The 19,289-nt window shown below is 43.0% G+C and overlaps 1 protein-coding gene across 1 annotated transcript; it reads right to left on the bottom strand.

Annotated features, from left to right (window-relative positions):
* Positions 1–11: 11 nt before the first annotated feature.
* DDX20 (DEAD-box helicase 20) lies at positions 12–10,968 on the bottom strand (the record flags this gene model as incomplete). Its single annotated transcript, XM_015413386.1, has 11 exons — positions 10,772–10,968; positions 9,686–9,780; positions 8,006–8,174; positions 6,867–6,981; positions 6,626–6,768; positions 5,134–5,272; positions 4,313–4,371; positions 3,808–3,890; positions 2,080–2,185; positions 1,890–1,991; positions 12–344 (listed from the first exon to the last, which is right to left on the bottom strand). Coding segments are annotated over exons 1-11 (1,534 nt in total), but the record flags the coding sequence as incomplete, so codon positions are not given.
* Between the last annotated feature and the right edge of the window lie 8,321 nt (positions 10,969–19,289).

Raw genomic sequence — 19,289 nt, 5'->3', positions numbered from 1 at the left:
CTGCTGCCCACTAGTTTGGACACCAGGTTCTAGTTGCCATTTCGGCTCTGCAGTGCATTGGGAAGATTGCTGGTCCTTGGTGGTTCTCTTTGTGTTGCTCTGCTCTGCTCTACTTTTGAGCAGCTGTTTTTGTTTGAGGGCCTGTTTTGGCTTAGGCACAGAAAGATTTTCACCAGCAATCACAGAGGACTCCTTTGCACTGCTGTCCCCTGCCGTGTGCTGCACTGTCCCCTCTGGTTGCTTAGCTGGCAGAGCAGCATGCAATGAAGCATTGGGATACGGGACAGCAGTGACTTCTACATCCCAGTCTTCAAACTGGTCCATCAAATCAGGAGGCACAGGTTCTTCAAGAAAGAAAAACACCACCAGTGAAGAGTAGCACAGACTGCAAGAATTTTAAGGTATTATCACCACATCCATCAAAATACTTCAGTTTTTCAACTCTTAACACATCTGCTTACTTCTCCCACCCCACGTTTCTCTTACCGTTTGAGGTAAAAAAGCAAGAAAGAAGATAAACACAAGGGCTTGAATACTATGGCACTGTTTGATCGACACAGCAGTTCCTCTGATGACATGGCAGATCTCCCCCCCCCCCCCCCCCCGCCCTGCAGACTCCCAGTCTGTCCTCCCACCCTATTCCTGACTGGGCAGAGGGGCAAACAAGGCTGCAGGGAGAGCAGGGAGACCTTCACTTGCACTACTTAGGAACCAAGTCAGAATGTGACCAAAACGTAAGTGAGCTTACACAGTATTGTAGAACAATCAGAGACTGAAGATAACCAAAAATAATATAACCCAAAGCCTCTATTTCAAAACATTTTACCATATACCCAAAATATGTAGGTTCAAATCCCCATGCAGCTATGAAGCCCACCTTGAACTAGTTATACCCTTTCATTCCAACCCATTCAATCCAGCCCACTTTACAGGTGTATTGCAAGGAAAAACAGAGTTGGGGGGGCACACTGCCCTGAGCTCTTTGGACAAAGGGCAAGATAGAAATGTAATACGTAACAGGGAGATATTTTTGACATATGCCTTACTTTGAAAACCTCCAAAAGAAACTTACAACCTACCTACCTAGACAGGGTATTCAATTCCAGTACTCCTCTTACAGTTGGGTAGGAAGAGCTTCCTAAACCTGTTGTCCTGTCATTTAAAAACAGTTTCTTGCCCCTTTTAGGGTAGATGTGGTGATTTGTTGCTTCACCTCTGCAACCTTTGAAAAGGGCTACTGAACTCCCTCCTATTCCACCTATCTTTCATTTGAATACCCCAGAAGATCCTTGCAGTAAAAAGCTCTTACCAATGTGAAGGTGATAATAGCAAAATTACACATTGTGTGTAGTGCCATGATTATTTTACATGAGTTACCTCTCCCCAACCACATTTACAGGGGCTGCAATTTAAGGGGTGGACAGGTGAGGGGATGAGACAGTTTTTCTTCAACTGTAAAAACAGCTTGTGTGTGATTTCTGCAAGAAAAGGTCAGGAAGGGAAATAATTAGACATCTCCCATGCCCTTCCTCCCCTTAGAAACGGCTGAGATCTGTTGAAAGACACAGCTCAAGGAGAAATTTTAATGGCATTGCACATACTTCTAATTTATTTATTTCGTGTCTTAATTATTATGCTCTTCATCATGTTAACTGCTGTAACGTTGCAGGGCTTTTTAACAACTAAGAATCAATGTACAGTTCCCCAGAAATCAATTCCACACTTACACTCAGGAGAAGACTCACAAGCCACTATCATTCAAAATAACAGGACTATGCCTGAGTGATTAATTAAGGGCCTGATTAACTCTAAGACACCTACACTGCTGCTGTTTATAATGGCATGGTTCAAATTCAAGCCACAAGCTCCCACATAAAGAGACATTATACCTGGTAAAGGAAGAAGCCGAAGGTTACATTTCTGTGCAATGTTCATCATCACATTCTCTTCCTCCCCACGGCAGCAATAAGTCACCGCCAGTCCTAAAGTTCCTACAGCAAAGGAGAGAATAGTAAGTTACCAGGGAGTTGCGGACCCACCACCTGCCACTGCATATCACACTGTCAAAGCAGCATTTACCAAAGCGTCCAGCTCTGCCAATGCGATGCATGTATGTCTCCCAGTCCAAAGGCACATCTAAGTTAATGACTAGGTTCACCTTCTCAGCATCAATTCCACGTGATGTCTAATAGCCAAGAGGGGGCAAGAAGGGAGGCAAAAAGTCAAAGGAATTTTAAAAGGTGAACAACAGTCAAGTAAAGCACATCAGAAAAGGGATCGATTTAGACCAATTATTCCAACTATGAATAAAAACTGCAGATTCCCTAGTTCTGGACAAACAAAAAGACAAAAATGTATCAGGATACAAAGAAGAGGAGATTGGATTTATACCCCGCCCTTCACTCGGAGTCTCAGAGCGGCTTACAAACTCCTTTCCCTTCCTCTCCCCACAACTGACACCCTGTGAGGTAGGTGGGGCTGCGAGAGCTCTGAGAGAAATGCTCTTTCAAGGACAGCTCTTGTCAGAACTATGGCTTGCCCAAGGTCATCCAGCAGCTGCAAGTGGAGGAGTGGGGAACTCATTTGTTCTATAGCTCAGGAAGGATCTCTAAAATGGATGGTGGCATTCTTCAAGAAGCTTACTTCAGTGTTGCTCCATTAAAATCAGTGGGTTCAGTCCTAGAAGCCATGTATATTTAAGGCACATTGCAGTGGGATACAAGACCATAATTTGTGGGTTATACCTTATTACTTTTAATGCGGCTGAAAGGACACACTTTCTCTGGATCTCCTTCAACAAGACTTTTTAAAACAAGCATTACAGATGGCAGGGTACAGAATGCTCTATCCTAAGTTTTTACTTGGAAGAAATTTTGTACAAGTCATAGTGGGAAATGATTTGATTACATGACAGAGAACAGACTGCAGAACATGAGTTCTGTAAGCTACCTTGAGTGCTGCTATTGGTAGAAAAGGTGATGTACAAATGCTCCCTATGTGTAAAGCATCAGAATCAAGAAAACAGAAAATGGCTGCGGTTACACACACTGAATAATCCACTTTCAATGCACTTTCCAACTGGATTTTGCCAGTTCACACAGTAAAAATCCAGTTTAAAAGTGGATTGAAAGTGGATTATTTAGTGTGTGTGAACGCAGCCAATGAGTAGTACTTTCAATCCATTGTCTTCAAATAAGAGTACTCAATATATCTCCCTTTTGATTTAAAGATATTTGAGCACAAGAGAAGCACACATTTAGTGATATAAAATCAACTTCTACAGAGAAATATAATGTCTTTCATAGAGCCCACAAAAATGCCAGTAGTCATCCTGGCTCTAGATTTTGACCCAGGTTAAATATAAATCAGAGATTCCACGAGCATGCTCAAAAGGATGCTTATGACAACAGTTCTTTCCTGCCCTCCCCCAGACGTCTCCCAAGACCTCTACATTATGGATGCTTGGAGGTTGCGGGGCTAAGAAGGACCAAAAGCCATGCAACTTCAGTGAGGAGAAGAACCAGACAAAAACTGTTATCCACTTCTTCTTCCATCAGTGATACTTTCACTGATGCTCAATATTCCATTGGCAAAGGATCAGTGCCAGCCTGGTTTCCCTCCTCACTGCTGCTCCCCTTGCCCACAGGCTACACAGCCTTTTTTCCATGTGAGCTGTATAACCTCCAGTATTTTGAAGGTCAAAGCTAGTGGGGAATGCAGGGAAGAACCATGTCCACATGCATCCTTACATACATGCTCCACAGGATGCATGTCCATATGTTTGACTAGTTCAAAGGAAAACCTCACCAAATCAGTAGAAATCAACACTCTGCAATGGAACTGCTTTAGTTTAGCCATGACATCAAGTCTCTGGTTCTGATTCATACTGCCTAGAGAAACAAAGTCAGAATGATCAAGCACCAAAGGGAAAAAAATCACTAGGCAAGTCATTAGAGTAATTTACTGTGTTGTTCAGTGCTTGATCAGAGCCAAAACAGAGTCAACATTTGTCCACCCCCTCAGGTACATTTCTCGTTTATTTAGTGTACATGCTGAGAACAGAGCATAATTTGGAAACTTTTAATGCAAAACTTCAGTAATAAATATGAGAATAATCCTTTAAGCACAGGAAGGTTTAGCTTGGAACTTCCCAACATTCTGTGATCAATTCAAGCTCCCACGGCAGCCATTTTGTTGTTGGTTTTGCCTCTTCATTGCAGCCATTTGTAGTTGCACCCACTAACAGTTCTCAAAATTCCAAAAGTGCCCATAGTCTCTACAAGACTGGAGATTCCCTGGCCTACAGACTTGCCTGAAATGCATTCTGCAGGAAAACCTTTAGATGTCAGTAAATCCGCCAAGTGCTGAGCTCTAAAGAGAGACAGAGAGAGCATAACAGTTCAAGTTTTCCCTCGATCCATTCTCCCCAAACTGCCTGGCAAAAGTAGACAGCAGAATAGAAACTTTTTTTAGGAAAATATAGACTCTTAGATTAGTAAAACTAATATTATTCCTTGCACAATAAGATGTAACTACATAGCTGGACCCTAATAAGATATCTTTTTTACTCTCCTACTTTATTAATTGTGTATACGATGAACTCTTGGGTTTTTTTAAGTACATAACAATGAAGATAAAGCAGAACTCCACCTTTTCAAGATCAAACTTTTTCTAATGTTTCGTTTTTCAAGCTCAGCTTTATACAATGTCCTAAACTTGATATACCTTATTCAGTCTTACAACAATAACTCAACATTCTTGCATCCTCAGTATCATGAGTGTTCCATTACAAAACAGAAGCAGTGTTGGGTGAATATTTAGAATCCGTTTTTAAGCTAGTCTACATTAAAAATAGAATCCATTTTTAAGCTAGTCTACATTAAAAATGCCCTGACCTGGATGGCCCAGGCTAGCCCACTCTCTTTACATTTCAGAAGCTAAGCAGGGTTGGCCCTGGTTAGTATTTGGATGGGAGGATCACCAAGGAATATCAGGGTCACTACACAGAGGCAGGCAATGCAAATCACTTCCGAACATCTCTTGCCTTGAAAACCCTACAGGGTCACCATAAATCAGGTGCAATTTGACAGCACTTTCCACCTCCTTACTGAAAATGGGGGCGAAGAAATTTACCGACTGTGTAGATTTGAGAAGACCAAAGCCTGATTGAAGGGAATCTTGCTGAAGAGTTCCTGTAAATGCTGCGCCTTTTCTTCAAATGTCTTATGTGGTAATGGATGAGAATTCACAACTTTGAAGTACTGCTTCAATCCTACCCAAAAAATTAAAGATGAGATGGGACTGATTATCCTGAACATAAACAAAAGTTCCTTAAAGAAAAGGCAGGATAGAAACTTACCAATTAAGAAGTGTTTGCACCAATAAAGAAGTGTTTGCACCAATAAACTTGCCTAAATCAGGTTATAAATTATATTGTACTGGCATAGTATACCCTGTCCTAAGTATCTATTTGTTTCCATGATTAACCAAGATTAAACAACACAGCTCTTCAAAAAACACAGGGCTGGATCCTATTATTACATTATGCTAAAATCAAAGACTTCCCATAGCATCAAGACTCTTCCTTATCAGCAGAAAGCACCTCCTGAAGCTACTTTTACACACTGAAAGTGCTGCTTTTAGCAGGATGGAATCACAGGATCCAATTTACTAAAATTCAGACTTGGAGATTTTGTGGAGAAACATTTAATTATAAAAATCAAGTAGTGACACAACTTGAAAAAGCATGTAATAAAAAAAGATTTTTTGCCTTTTATAGATACTATGTCCTCTTTTTGAGGAAATTTCAGGCAGTGAAAATGCATCACCCATTGTGGCCTTTTAAACCTCACTGAAATCTCAGGTCAGATGGAGGCATAGCAATATAAAGATGTGGAGGAAGATAACTACTGTGAGCTTAGTATTGTCTGAGCCTGGAACCTAAAGGAAAGGGCAGGAAGTGCTTTCAAGCCCTAGGACTGCCGTCTCAGTCTCCCCCCTACACTCTGCTATACATTATTTTGGGTGCTGCTATTCCATGCATTAATACGTTCAATTCCACTAGAAGTATGCATTAGAAACTGAGTCAGGAAACTAAGGCTCCAATCCTATGCATAGTTACTTGGGGATAAGTCCTGCGGAACTTATTGTTTATTCTGAGTAAATATGCTTGCTGTCCTTCTGCAAGGCTGCAATTCCCAACTGAAAACAACAACACTGAGTCAGTGTATTTCAGATCAGGCTGAAAGCCAGTTGCAGCTAGATTTCTAGTTCAGTCATACGCAAAGCCGCACAATACATAATGTGCACAGCAGAAAATTATCTAAAGAAAAAGGGAGAGACAGGTACTTGCCTAATACTGCTCCTGAGTTGGGAGCCATTGGTATTGTTTTGGATGTTTACTTTAAACAAACAGTAATAGGTCAAACATTCAGTTACATATCAACGAAAACGTTATTTAAGATTTGTTGACCCAACAACTATATTTTTCAATTTTTAAACACATTAATCAGAAATATTGCCTCACTGGGATTATACACACATACAAGCTCTTGAATCTGAAGCTGAAATTGATGCTTTGGTTGATAAGGGTAAATTAGTGATCAAAGAACACAAACATACATACCAATAAGACTTGGGTCAGTGGGATTCAACCTCACAAATGTGGGATCTCTCATATATCTAGTTAAAGTATTAGCCAAGGATTCAGGATAGGTGGCTGAAACAGCCAACATCTGCTTGTTGGCTGGCAGAGAAGAATAAATCCAACTAGATGGGAGAGAGGGAGAAAAGCGAAAAAGTAGGATTCAAAGTAAACATTTCAAATCATATTAGAAATAAATGCATAAATACTAGAACACTCTTACTTTATTTGCTCCTGGAAACTGCCTTCTTCCAGAAGCTTGTCTGCTTCATCAAGAACGAAAAGGCGAATGCTGGCTGTATTCAGATAGTCCAACTCTATAAGCTGCTTTATGCGACCTGCCAATAAAAACAATTACTTTAGTTTTTCAAGCCTTTATGGAAACAACTAAATCTAAAACTGAGCATTCTACCCGCCCATTTATTAATCTGGGAAAAACATTTTAAAATAGCACCCTGCTAAAAATGTCACACAATTTATTTCCTGCAGCTGCAGGATATCAAATATACGTCAGTTTCTGTAGCACCAAATACTGCATCACTAAAAATACAGATAAATACATTAGATGACTTATGCTCTTACCAGGGGAGCCAACTGCTATGTGACACTTCTTCAGCCTGATTTTGTCTTGGTTTAAAGGGGTCCCTCCAATGAAGACATGACATTCCAAACCTTCCATTTTAATCCCAATAGTTGTGATGACTGCATGTATCTGTACAGCAATTTCTCGGGTAGGAGCCAAAACTAGAATCTGAAATAATGATTAGTCTGATAATGGATTATGGGGACAACAAATGTGACCATTCCTCCAAAATTAGCATTATGAATATAACTCATAACATCAATAACTGACATCAGATAGTAAATTCTTAATTTTGAACAAGCATTACTTTGAGAACTGCAAATTAGCACACATCACTTTCACAAAAGCTTCTTTAAAGAGCAGCTTGAAGGCTATGGCTCTCAATCCATGGGTCAGGACTTTAAAGAGGTTCCTTTCTTATAGCTAGGCTGTGATGTCAGGAGGTGGGACAACTTGGGAGGTTCCAAGAGGATCAAATGGCAAATTTGGGCTCATATCTGCATAATGTGTGAAAAGGCCATGAAATGCAGCATTAGTGAGCAATAGGCTATGTAGTAGTGGAAAAGTAAAGTTTTTTTAAAAGTGTTTTTAATAATTTTATATGTATTTGTATTTTATTATTAATCTGGGAAAAACATTTTAAAATAGCACCCTGCTAAAAATGTCACACAATTTATTTCCTGCAGCTGCAGGATATCAAATACACGTCAGTTTCTGTAGCACCAGATACTGCATCACTAAAAATACAGATAAATACATTAGATGACTTATGCTCTTACCAGGGGAGCCAACTGCTATGTGACACTTCTTCAGCCTGATTTTGTCTTGGTTTAAAGGGGTCCCTCCAATGAAGACATGACATTCCAAACCTTCCATTTTAATCCCAATAGTTGTGATGACTGCATGTATCTGTACAGCAATTTCTCGGGTAGGAGCCAAAACTAGAATCTGAAATAAAGAAGATTAGTCTGATAATGGATTATGGGGACAACAAATGTGACAATTCCTCCAAAATTCTCATTATGAATATAACTCATAATATCAATAACTGACCTCTTAATTGAGTTAATACCATCAGATAGTAAATTCTTAATTTTTAACAAGCATTACTTTGAGAACTGCAAATTAGCACACATCACTTTCACAAAAGCTTCTTTAAAGAGCAGCTTGAAGGCTGTGGCTCTCAATCCATGGGTCAGGACTTTAAAAGAGGTTCCTTTCTTATAGCTAGGCGGTGATGTCAGGAGGTGGGACAACATGGGAGGTTCCAAGAGGATCAAATGGCAAATTTGGGTTCACCTCTGCATAATGTGTGAAAAGGCCATGAAATGCAGCATTAGTGAGCAATAGGCTATGTAGTAGTGGGAAAGTAAAGTTTTTTTAAAAGTGTTTTAAATAATTTTATATGTATTTGCATTTTAAATGCATTTTAATGCCCAAAATGTTTTTATGCCCGAAGTGTTTTCGTGTTCACCACCTGGGGGACCCTGGATTGGGTGGAAGGGCAAAATGGAAATGTTTTAAATAAAGATAAATAAGATGGGTCAGGACTTTAAAGAGGTTCCTTTCTTATAGCTAGGCTGTGATGTCAGGAGGTGGGACAACTTGGGAGGTTCCAAGAGGATCAAATGGCAAATTTGGGCTCATATCTGCATAATGTGTGAAAAGGCCATGAAATGCAGCATTAGTGAGCAATAGGCTATGTAGTAGTGGAAAAGTAAAGTTTTTTTAAAAGTGTTTTTAATAATTTTATATGTATTTGTATTTTAAATGCATTTTAATGTCCAAAATGTTTTTATGCCTGAAGTGTTTTCATGTTCACCACCTGGGGGAGCCTGGATTGGGTGGAAGGGCAAAATGGAAATGTTTTAAATAAAGATAAATAAGCATAGCTACTTTACAAGTGAGTTACCAGAAATACAGTAAGTTTAGAAGTGGCTTTCACTTCACATGGTTTGCAAGGCACTGGCTTGTTGGGATGGAGGCAAAAAAAAATGGTACTGTTTGTGCTGAAGAACCATGATCAGTTTCACCACTGATATGAAATGGATCTGGCCCTACAATATAGAACTTCAGAGTTCTAAATGGACATGGCATAAGAACACAGACAATTTCAGTTTTGACTTCAATTCCAAAAGTTTAGCACTTCTGAAAAACTGCCAAATAGTATCAATTATTTTAAATACTGTTATTATCTTTTATGTTATTAGCCATTTCAAGCAGATCTCTGAAGAGTTGTCATATAAACACTGAAATCAAATAAACAAAGTATAACACTTGAGTTCTGAGTAAGAATTACCGTGAGGCACAGAACCATTTACAAACTGAAAATGTGAAAGATGTTGTTTTAGGCCACCACTGTTTACCAAATAAGCGACACAGATACACATGGGCAGGCAGGTTGATTTAGTGGTCTAATAAAAGACTTGGGTATTTCCTATACAAGTATGCTTTCCTACCTGTGTAACTGGGCTTTCCAGGATAAGAGAGTCAAGTGCAATTGTGGAGAAGACGCAGGTTTTACCTGTGCCAGACTTTGCTTGCACAATAAGATCTGGAAGAGACAGAAAGGATCCAGTTCAGGAAGCAGCCAAGAGATCACTTCAGGGCAGCCAGGACAACAGAGCTTCATAAATCATGAAGTTGTTTTCAGGGGATCAAAAATAAGATGATCAGTAACAGAAGAGATGCTTCCTTCAGACGACAGCTCATCCACTACTAATTTTCTCAGCAATGTGCAACCATAGCAGTATGTTAGATGTACACTAAGATGTCATAGTATGGCAGTGTCCCACATGAACATCTTCTAAGTGTCCCACATGAACATTAACCCTAATGCTTCCAACAACATGCATGGGTTCTCTGACAGATAAATCAGTCTAATCTTGCTTCCCTCCATTCCTATTGGGGGGGGGACCTCAGCTCCAACTACCATTTGCCCCGTGACTTGTTTGCAGCATTGAAGGAAAGGCCATTATTGCTTCTACTGTCTACAGACAGCCAAGGTGCAACTGGGTAGTTTTAACCCATGTTTCTAACAGATTACTCAAAGCAGGTACACTACACTACCTCCATCATGACAAAGAAACCAGCAAAGCAAGATCAGATGTAAATATTCATTTCATTCTGGAACTGTCACAAAGCTATCTTTCCTTCTCTGTACTCTCCTCCCCTTGTGTATTTTATCTCCTAGCTCACGGACCTAAAGCTTATTTTAACTCTATCTATCACAAGTACCGTACCTTTAACTAATGCAACCAGTTTTGAGAACCAGTTTTAGCTCAACAAATGAGATTATAAAATATTAAACCTAACAAATGAAGCGGTTTAAAACCCGGAGATTAAGTATGGCTTTGTCAACAACCCCTAAAAAGGTGCGCCAATCAAATCTACATGGTTATTACGCCTACGCATCACCAAAAGGAGAACGGTTACCCTCAAACCGAGACTCGGATCTTGACCTCATTTCTGACACCGACCCTAACCCACCCCCCTCCGAGCGGCAATGCTCCCTGTCTGTCCCAGATCCAAAAGCCCGCCCTCACCGAGGCCACAGCGCCCCAACGGTATGGCTTTGAGCTGCACTGGAGAAGGCCTTAGAAACCCCGCGGCTCGCAGCCCTTCCAGCACCGGAGCCGACAGCAGAAGTGACCCGAAATCTCCGGGATCCTCCGGCACAAATACATCCCGCGTGCGAAGCCAGCTCTCAGCCGGAGCCGGCACAGGAGCAGCCATCTTGGGAAAGGACTGGTCGGGAACGTCACGCTCCGTGTAGGCGCCGAACAAACCAGCGAGCCAGGAGAAACCATTCGAGACCATGGGAGAGGGACCGCACGCGCGAACAGAGAAAGCGTTAGAAATGAGCAATCATTGGTTGATTGGGGAGGGCAAAACCATTGAGGCCGGCTGCGGGGGTGAGCTGCGGAATCTTGAACGACGGGCGAGAATAAGGGGAGTTTCATCAAAAAAATCGGAAGATTTTACGGGGGTAGAGAAAGCAAGCGAGGGGATTGTCAGGGAGTGCTAGGACTTCTGCGCAGTGTTCAGAATGTGTGTTTTCTGCTATATTTTATAGCTCTTTTAGGCGGTGATTCCTGTGCTGTTTGGGGCGCGAGTCCTTTGAAATCTGTGGGACTTCTAAGTATTGTTGTCGATAAGGTTTTGTAGGACTGCTGAGGAGTAACTGGGCCTAGGAAGTTTATTTCCCTAGGTCTGTATGTTTAGGATTGTAGCCACACTAGGAAGTAACTCAGCAGAAATTACTAACTAAATTAATTTACGATCATTGTTTTGCAATTCGTGTTCCTCTCCACTTGTATTATTTCAGGGATCTTGCTTTAATCACGACCAGTTATTGGAATTGCAGGAAAGCCGTTTTTTAAAAAAGTCTCATAGTACTCTGTGGTACTGCAAAAATCCAAATACGGCTTTTCTTCTTCTTCCCAAATCTTCACTTGATCCACTGAGTATTATCGTTTAAAACTGGAGAGATTGTGTTCTATACCAGTCCAAACTTGGGTGTGCTTACTCAAAAGCAAAACTCATTCTTAGTGGAGTTTAATCCCCAAGGCTGTGCACATAGAATTGTCATCTCAAACACAATTTGAGATTATGTAGTTTTAATACTCCATGAAATAGTCTTTTACACAACCATCATAATGAAATGTTGAACTTTCACTCGCTGAAATCTGAGGGTCTTCTCACAGTTTTAGATGGTCAGGAGATGTAGTTTGAAAATTTGTTGAAATTGTAATTGCTATTTTATTTTGCCATGTTCTGGTCTGAGGATCATTGTCAGAAAACAAATTCTTCATTTTTAAATAAATGGAATAATTTGTGACCAGAGCTAAGACAGCCTGCCCTATGCTGCAGCATATATTTGTCTGCAGTGATAATTGGCTGGTTGGTTGCATTTTTAGCCCGCCCTTCTCTCCAGGAACAGAGGAACAATGAACAAGGTTCATTTGTCTCTTTGTCCATTTTATGTTCAAAACAACCATGTGAAATGGGTTAGATAAACAGTGACTGGTCCAAGGTCACCGTGTGATCAGCTGTATTCTTTAGCTAAAGTTCTCCATTCTGTTTTCTAATGGAAGAGTGAGCATGGGATAATTGCAATTTTCACTGGCGTTCCAGAGTTCCTACTTGGTAAAACAGTTCTCTAGCAACTGTTGTGTATACCACTTTTTACCAGAAGAGGGGGCAACCTGCGCGTGTAATGTGGATCACAGTTATAGTGAATCACAATTATAGTTTGTTCTGTATGTGAAAACTGCAAGTTACTAAAAGAAGTCTCATTTTGTGTGCTGGTTGCACCATCTTTTTTATGAGAAACAGCAGGATTGCAAAGAACTAATCAACAGTTTAAAAGCAAGCCATGGGCAGGAATGTTCTCTGGCAACTTGCAGTGCACTCCTGTGCCGCTAGTCTAGTTTAAACCAATACCTTTCAGTGGCCTTAGACTAGAGTACCTCCACATAGGATTGCACTGCGAGGAGATGAAATCAACAATTGAATACAAAAGGTGTAAATTTAGATCGTTCAGTGAGTTTGTCTTATTGTGGAACACTCAGGGAGGTATTCTGGCTTCACCTGTGTCAACCCCATGCAGTTCTTCCGTCTTCTATTACATTTTTATACAGATGTTCATATGTAACATAATAATGAACATAGTGTGCTTTCTTCTCCCCCTCCTTTTGGAATAAATGCTTATACTGCAATAAACAAGAATAGGGCATAGGATTGCGACCTGTGGAACACCACACATTAGGTCCCATAACTGATAACTGGTTTCCAATAGCAACCATTTGAGTCCAATCCGTGAGAAATTATTTGAACCAGTTCAGTGCACATTCTCTGATACTTACTTCTGCCTCCAAGCATCTCAACAAGATGGTATGATCTACTGTATTGAAGGTTCCCAGTAAGTCCAATAAGAACCACAAAGAGGCATGGCCTTTGTATAGACGGAGAGCAACTAAAGCTAGCAGAGCCATCTCTCTCCCATAGCCTGGCCTGAAGGTAGACTAAAAAGGGTCTAGAGCAGATGAATTATCCAGGAAGACCTGGAGTTGGTCTGCTAGTGCTCTCTCAATATCTTTGCCCAGAAAGGACACGTTCGAGACTAGGAGGTAATTGGCCACATCATTTTTCGGTAGGGATGGTTTTTAAGTAGTGGACAGATAACTTTCTCTTTAAATGGCCAAGGGAAGGTGCCCTGAGATAATGACTCATTTATAATAGATACTAAGGGTTTGTTGATGTGGTGCTTACATCAGTAGCCAGGATGGGCAAGGATCCAAAGTACAAGTAGTGGCCTTTTCCGATCCCAGGATCTTGTCAACATCCAGCACAGAAACCAGGTCAAAATGATCCCTAAATAGAACAGGTGGTGTATTAGGCCTTACTTCTGGCCTTTCTTCTAGTGACTACTCAACACCAGTTCTCTAGGTGAAATCCATCTGGTTGTCCTCATGAATTACCCCTGCATTGACCCATGTGGATCTATAAGAACCAGATCATCACTGAGACAGTACCCTAAGACCACAATTGTACCTTTAAAGATTGACTACCTCTTTCAATAGTCTTTCAGTAGTCATGTATGGCTGCGAGAGTTGGACTATAAGGAAGGCCGAGTGCCGAAGAATAGATTCTTTTGAACTATGGTGCTGGAGAAGACTCTTGAGAGTCCCTTGGACTGCAAGAAGATCAAATCAGTCAATCCTAAAAGAAATCAACCCTGACTGTTCCCTGGAAGGCCAGATAATGAAACTGAAGCTCAAATACTTTGGCCACCAAATGAGAAGGGAACACTCACTGGAGAAGACCCTGATGCTGGGAAAGATTGAAGGTCAAAGAAGACGGGGACGGCAAAGGATGAGATGGTTAGACAGTGTCATGGATGCAACGAACATGAAATTGAGCAAACTTCAGAGGACGGCGGAAAACAGGAGGACCTGGCAAGATCTTGTCCATGGGGTTGCAAAGAGTCGGACTCGACTGTGCGACTGAACAACAACCAGGTCTTGAGTGTTACTTAGTTACAACTGATATCCAGATCAAGGCATGTTCTTGATATTTCAGCAAAAAATCTGGCAAAAATGAGATGATACAAGCTCAGATTTTGGCATCAGCAGTTGCTGAGCTACCTTGAACAATCAAGATGATTGCAGACTAGCTGATGCTATGGTAGCAAAGTAGTAACATTTTTACTGCCATCACTGCTGCTTCATAGGTCGTCCAGCATCATACTGGACGTCTCCCAGCCCTCTTCAGGTCACCCAGTTCCATGGTAAACCAGGGGGGCAGTTTATGCTCCAGGAGTGTGAGTGGCCATAGAGGGGCAACCTGTTGATAGCTTTAAGAAGCTTCGTGTTCCATGCTCCCACTGTAGTCTCAGCTGAACATGTGTTTGAGATCCTAAATTCCCCAGAGCATTCTGGAATCCAGTAGGATTCATGAGCCTCTGTGGGCAGACCATTTTAACCAGGCTCCCTCTCATGCAAGGTGCTTTAAGTAGGCAGTCAAATTTCTAACCCTGCAACCAGACCTTCCCTCAGTTACTCAGTGCAAAAAATTAAATCCAATGTGTGACTTCTTTCAGGTGTTAGGCCCAACACAATTTGATGGAGGTCCAAGGCAGTCAGAGAGACTATAAAGTCCTGAGCTGGCCCTGGCAAGGGATCCTTAGCATGGATATTGAAGTCCCCCAGAACGATCATTAAACGAATCTACAATACCACATCCGACAGTATCTGCTGTCAGTTCATAAAGGGTGCCTGCTGGGGAACTGTGGCTGGTAGAAAAAAAAATGATTATGCTCTTTTAGACACACTAAATAACGCACATTCAATCCACTTTCAATGCACTTTGCAACTGGATTTTACTGTGTGAAATGGCAAAAACCACTTGCAAATGGTCACTGAAGTGGATTGAAACTGCATTATTTAGCATGTGTGAAAGCGCAATATTCCTTTCGCCCCTGGTGTAAGAAGCATACAGTCAGTGCCAGTGATAGTTTTCACTGGAAGTCTGTGGAAGATAATAGCCACACCTCCTGCTCAGCCAGTTGTATGAGGTTGGTAGAGGACAGCATAACCAGGGGACAATAGTTGGGGCAGACATACCGTGTCCTTTTTCACCAGCCATGTTTCTGTTAAGCAAACTAGCTCAATTTGCAATGGAACAGGTTAGAGACTTTTTAAAAAAATAAAAGCTTGGAATTCACAGAACTTGTTATTGTTATAATGGTATATTGCTGTAATGATATCAGACTGCTAGGTTTTAAAAGAAACTGAAAAAGTCCCAGTCACCCAAGAGAGGGGGGTTAGCCAATGGCCTCTTCTGGTGGACTGGGATGGGGAAACTGCAGGGAAAGCGGCCCTGTGGAAGTTCTTGTGTTGCATCAGCAGCTGCAACAGCAACAGGGAGACCACATAATCCTGTCCCTTGTGGAAACCACACTAGTCTGATGTAAGCTTCCAAGCCATTACAGTATTAAATGTTTTAAATCATGTAGCAGTTTCTTGTCACAAATCTCATATTTTGAAACTATCAAATAAGATAAATCTTATAAAACTGTCAGCAGTTCTGCAACCATGCAGGATGAGAGCTGACTAGCACTAAATGAATGACTGTTAGAAAATCGTTAAGAGTCTCAGTTTTCATTGTGAAAATAAAGAAAGAAAGAAAGCTTCTTAATGTCATTTCCATTTGATTTAGTTATCAGAGGGGGTACATAGAGGGCTCCCATCATCGTTACCTTGCCTGAAGCACATGGTGGTTTCCCACACAATTACCATGGTACATACTCTAAAGTTGAATGTGCAGAAGTGGTTAAACAACAAGCTGCACAGTCCATCCTGGTTGTATAATTGCTCTCATCAGGACTATGGACAAAGCACAAATCCCTTGCGGTCCCATCTTGTTTAATCCTCACAAGACTATCATAGTGCTTAAGAAGTTCATCGGTTGTTACATTTCCAGGAACACCAGAAGGGAGCCTTGGTTATTCATTTTTATTTATTTATTTATTGCATTTGTATCCTGCCCTCCCCGCGAACGGGCTCAGGGCGGCTCACATTTATCAGCAGCACGTGCCAAGTCAGCATAAAACATTTAAAATCAAGTTAAAACAATCATACGAGCCCTTATTTTGCGGTTAGCTGTTTCAGCTTTCACAGGATTGGCATAAGCAGCGGCAAAATGAGCCTTGAAAGCCTGGAAGTCAGATAGTAAGGGAGAATTCCCCACCAGCAAGGGCGTGGCCCATTTGGCAGCTTGCCCTTTAAGGAGGCTTAAAATGAAACAAACTTTAGCCTTCTCAGAAACAAAGTCCCGAGCCCTGAGCTCAATATACAGATTACATTGGGCAAGGAATGCCTGGAACTCATCAACATTCCCACCGAAACGATCAGGAGGATTTATTGGGCAACGTGGGGGAGGTGTACCAGCATTTGCTACAGCAACAGCATTTGTAGCAGCCTGTTGTTGCAAAGCAATCACAGCTTGAGTTAAGTGCTGTACCTGTGCTAGCATTTCCTCCATGGGGTCCACACCTCCGGTTGCTCCGTCTTCCATGGTGGGGATGTGTGAGCGTTGTGGGTGCTGGCAATCTGTCACGGCAGGACCAGGGGGCGTGACACAAGCAAGCAAAAGTCCAGGAACAGTCCGAGGTCAAGCCGGGCAAATCAGGTAGCAAGGTTCAAGCAGGTTTAAATCACAGTCCAAAAGCAGGGTCAGACATACCAAAGTTTCAAGTCCATAAATCACAACAATACCAGAGGAGTCAGAGATGAACGCAGGGTCAACAAAGCCAAAGGTCAAAAGCCGAGGATCAAGCCGAGAAGAATTCCACAAGGTCTGGAGCAGAGATGCAAGGATTCAGGTCCTGAACAAACGACGTTTGCCAGCACAAATGACTGCTGGCAACAGACTTGCATATATACAGTGCTAGCTAATCAACTCATTAGCTAGCCAGGAGTGAGGACAGGATCCTGTCAGTAATCAGGGCTAAGAGATCTTCTGGCACGCATGCGTGCATTCTGCCTTTGCTCTCTCAGCTGTTGTCTTCTTACATTCCTGAGCCTGGTTACAGGTGGAGGCGAGTCTGATGATGAATTACTGGGCTGCAGCAGAGACTGATCCCTTGCAGGTGTTCCCTGGGAGGCTCTATCCTCCTCACCACTTAGATAGCTTTCAGCTACAGGATCCAGTCTTTGCCTTTCTGCTGCAGTACTGTCCTCAGGAGCCTGTAAGTCCACAGGCTCCTGGCTGGCAGGTGCCTCCTCAGGGGCATCAGCAAGGGCAGGCATGGCATCAGTAGGGGCAGGCATGACAGCTGCAGCTTCCAGATTTGCGACAAGGGCAGGCCCATGTAGAGAGTATTACAGTAGTCTAATCTTGTGACCGTCGCATGAATCACTGTAGCCAGGTCATCGCAGTCGAGGAAGGGAACCAACTGCCGAATCAGCCAAAGATGGTAAAAGGCCAACTTAGCAGTGGCTGCCACCTGGGCCTCCATTGTCAAGGAGGGATCCACGAGTACTCCCAAACTCCTAACCTCCAGCGCCGGCACCAATGGTGCCCTTTTGAAGGACGGGAGCGGGATCCCCATCCCCAAACCACCCCAACTCAGGCACAGGACCTCCGCCTTCGCTGGATTTAGTTTCAACCGGCTCAGTCTAAGCCAACCAGCTACGGATTGGTCGTGGCAAGCCTTGTCTCCCTGGGGCCTGGAATCACCAGGCGATGTTGCATCCCAGACCGAAGTCCTCATGGGGGTATGTGTGGGGAAAGGCGATCCCTCAAGTAGGTCGGACCCTGACCATATAGGGCTTTAAAGGTAAGAAATGGCACTTTGAAATGGATCCGGGATGCTATTGGCAGCCAGTGCAGCGCTTTCAGCCCAGGCTGGATATGTTCCCACTTGGGAGACCCATCAACAGCCTGGCCGCAGCATTCTGCACTAACTGCAGCTTCTGGGTCTGCGACAAAGGCAGCCCCATGTAAAGAGCGGTGCTTGGGGGGAGGGGCAACAGTGGAAGGGCTTCTAGTGTTCTGGCCCCACTGGTGGATCTCCTGATGGCACCTGGTATTTTTGGCCACTGTGTGACAGAGTGTTAGACTAGATCCAACATTTGCTTCTCTTATGTTCTTAAGACATGGATTGTGGATACAGCTCAAGGTGGACTCAGTGCTGCATGAGGTTTTTTCAGTTGGTGGAGCTTCATATGCTGTAACTTGAAAATATGTCAGTACTTATACAGATCCTTTGACTATCAGCAGGCCTCGGTTCCTGCTGGAGCGCACCGGATCACTGCTCCACCAGTCAGGAGCCAAGGGGGCGGGCACATAAGCCCCACCCCCTGCTCTCACCAGCCATCAGTTGGGCAACCGTGAGGGGGGGGCGAAATGTTCCCTCGCTTCCCTGAGCCCCGAGGTGGTGGCCTTGGACTCGTAGGGGCAAATTCCACCTCTCGCGTGAGAGGTCATTCTGGCTCCCCCAGCTCTCCTTAGGGGCTCTTTAAAAAGTTATGGCCACCGCCGCTTTTCTCGGCAGCAGCTGCGACACCCACGGGGGGAGGCAAAACATTTTCCTGCCTCCCTGAGCCCCGGGGTGGTGGCCTTGAACTCGTAGGGGCCAATTTCACCTCTCGTGTGAGAGGTCATTCTAGCTCCCCCAGCTCTCCTTAGGGGCTCTTTAAAAAGTTATGGCCACCGCCGCTGTTCTCGGCGGCAGCTGCGATGCCCACGGGGGGGTGGAGCGAAATGTTCTCCCACCTCCCTGAGCCCCGGGGTGGTGGCGGCCTTGGACTCGTAGGGGCAAATTCCACCTCTTTAAAAAGTAACTTTTTTTCCACCATAGAGAACAATGGAGGGGATGGGGCAACCTGTTTGGGGGCACGTAGAATTGGATCCCCTGGTTCAATGTTCCTGAAACATGGCGGGTATCTTGGGGAGAGGCTCCAGCAGCTACCCTGCGATTTTGGAGCCTCTCCCTCAAACCTCCTCCCCTCAGGCCCCCAGAATATACCCTATGTTTTTGCCATTTACTTCAATGGC

This window comes from Gekko japonicus, unplaced genomic scaffold (assembly GCF_001447785.1).
Source record: "Gekko japonicus isolate JY-2015 unplaced genomic scaffold, Gekko_japonicus_V1.1 scaffold1043, whole genome shotgun sequence".
Classification (NCBI taxonomy): Eukaryota; Metazoa; Chordata; class Lepidosauria; order Squamata; family Gekkonidae; genus Gekko; species Gekko japonicus.
The sequence above is the reverse complement of the archived record's forward strand: the minus strand, read 5'-3'. Positions and strand labels throughout refer to the sequence as shown.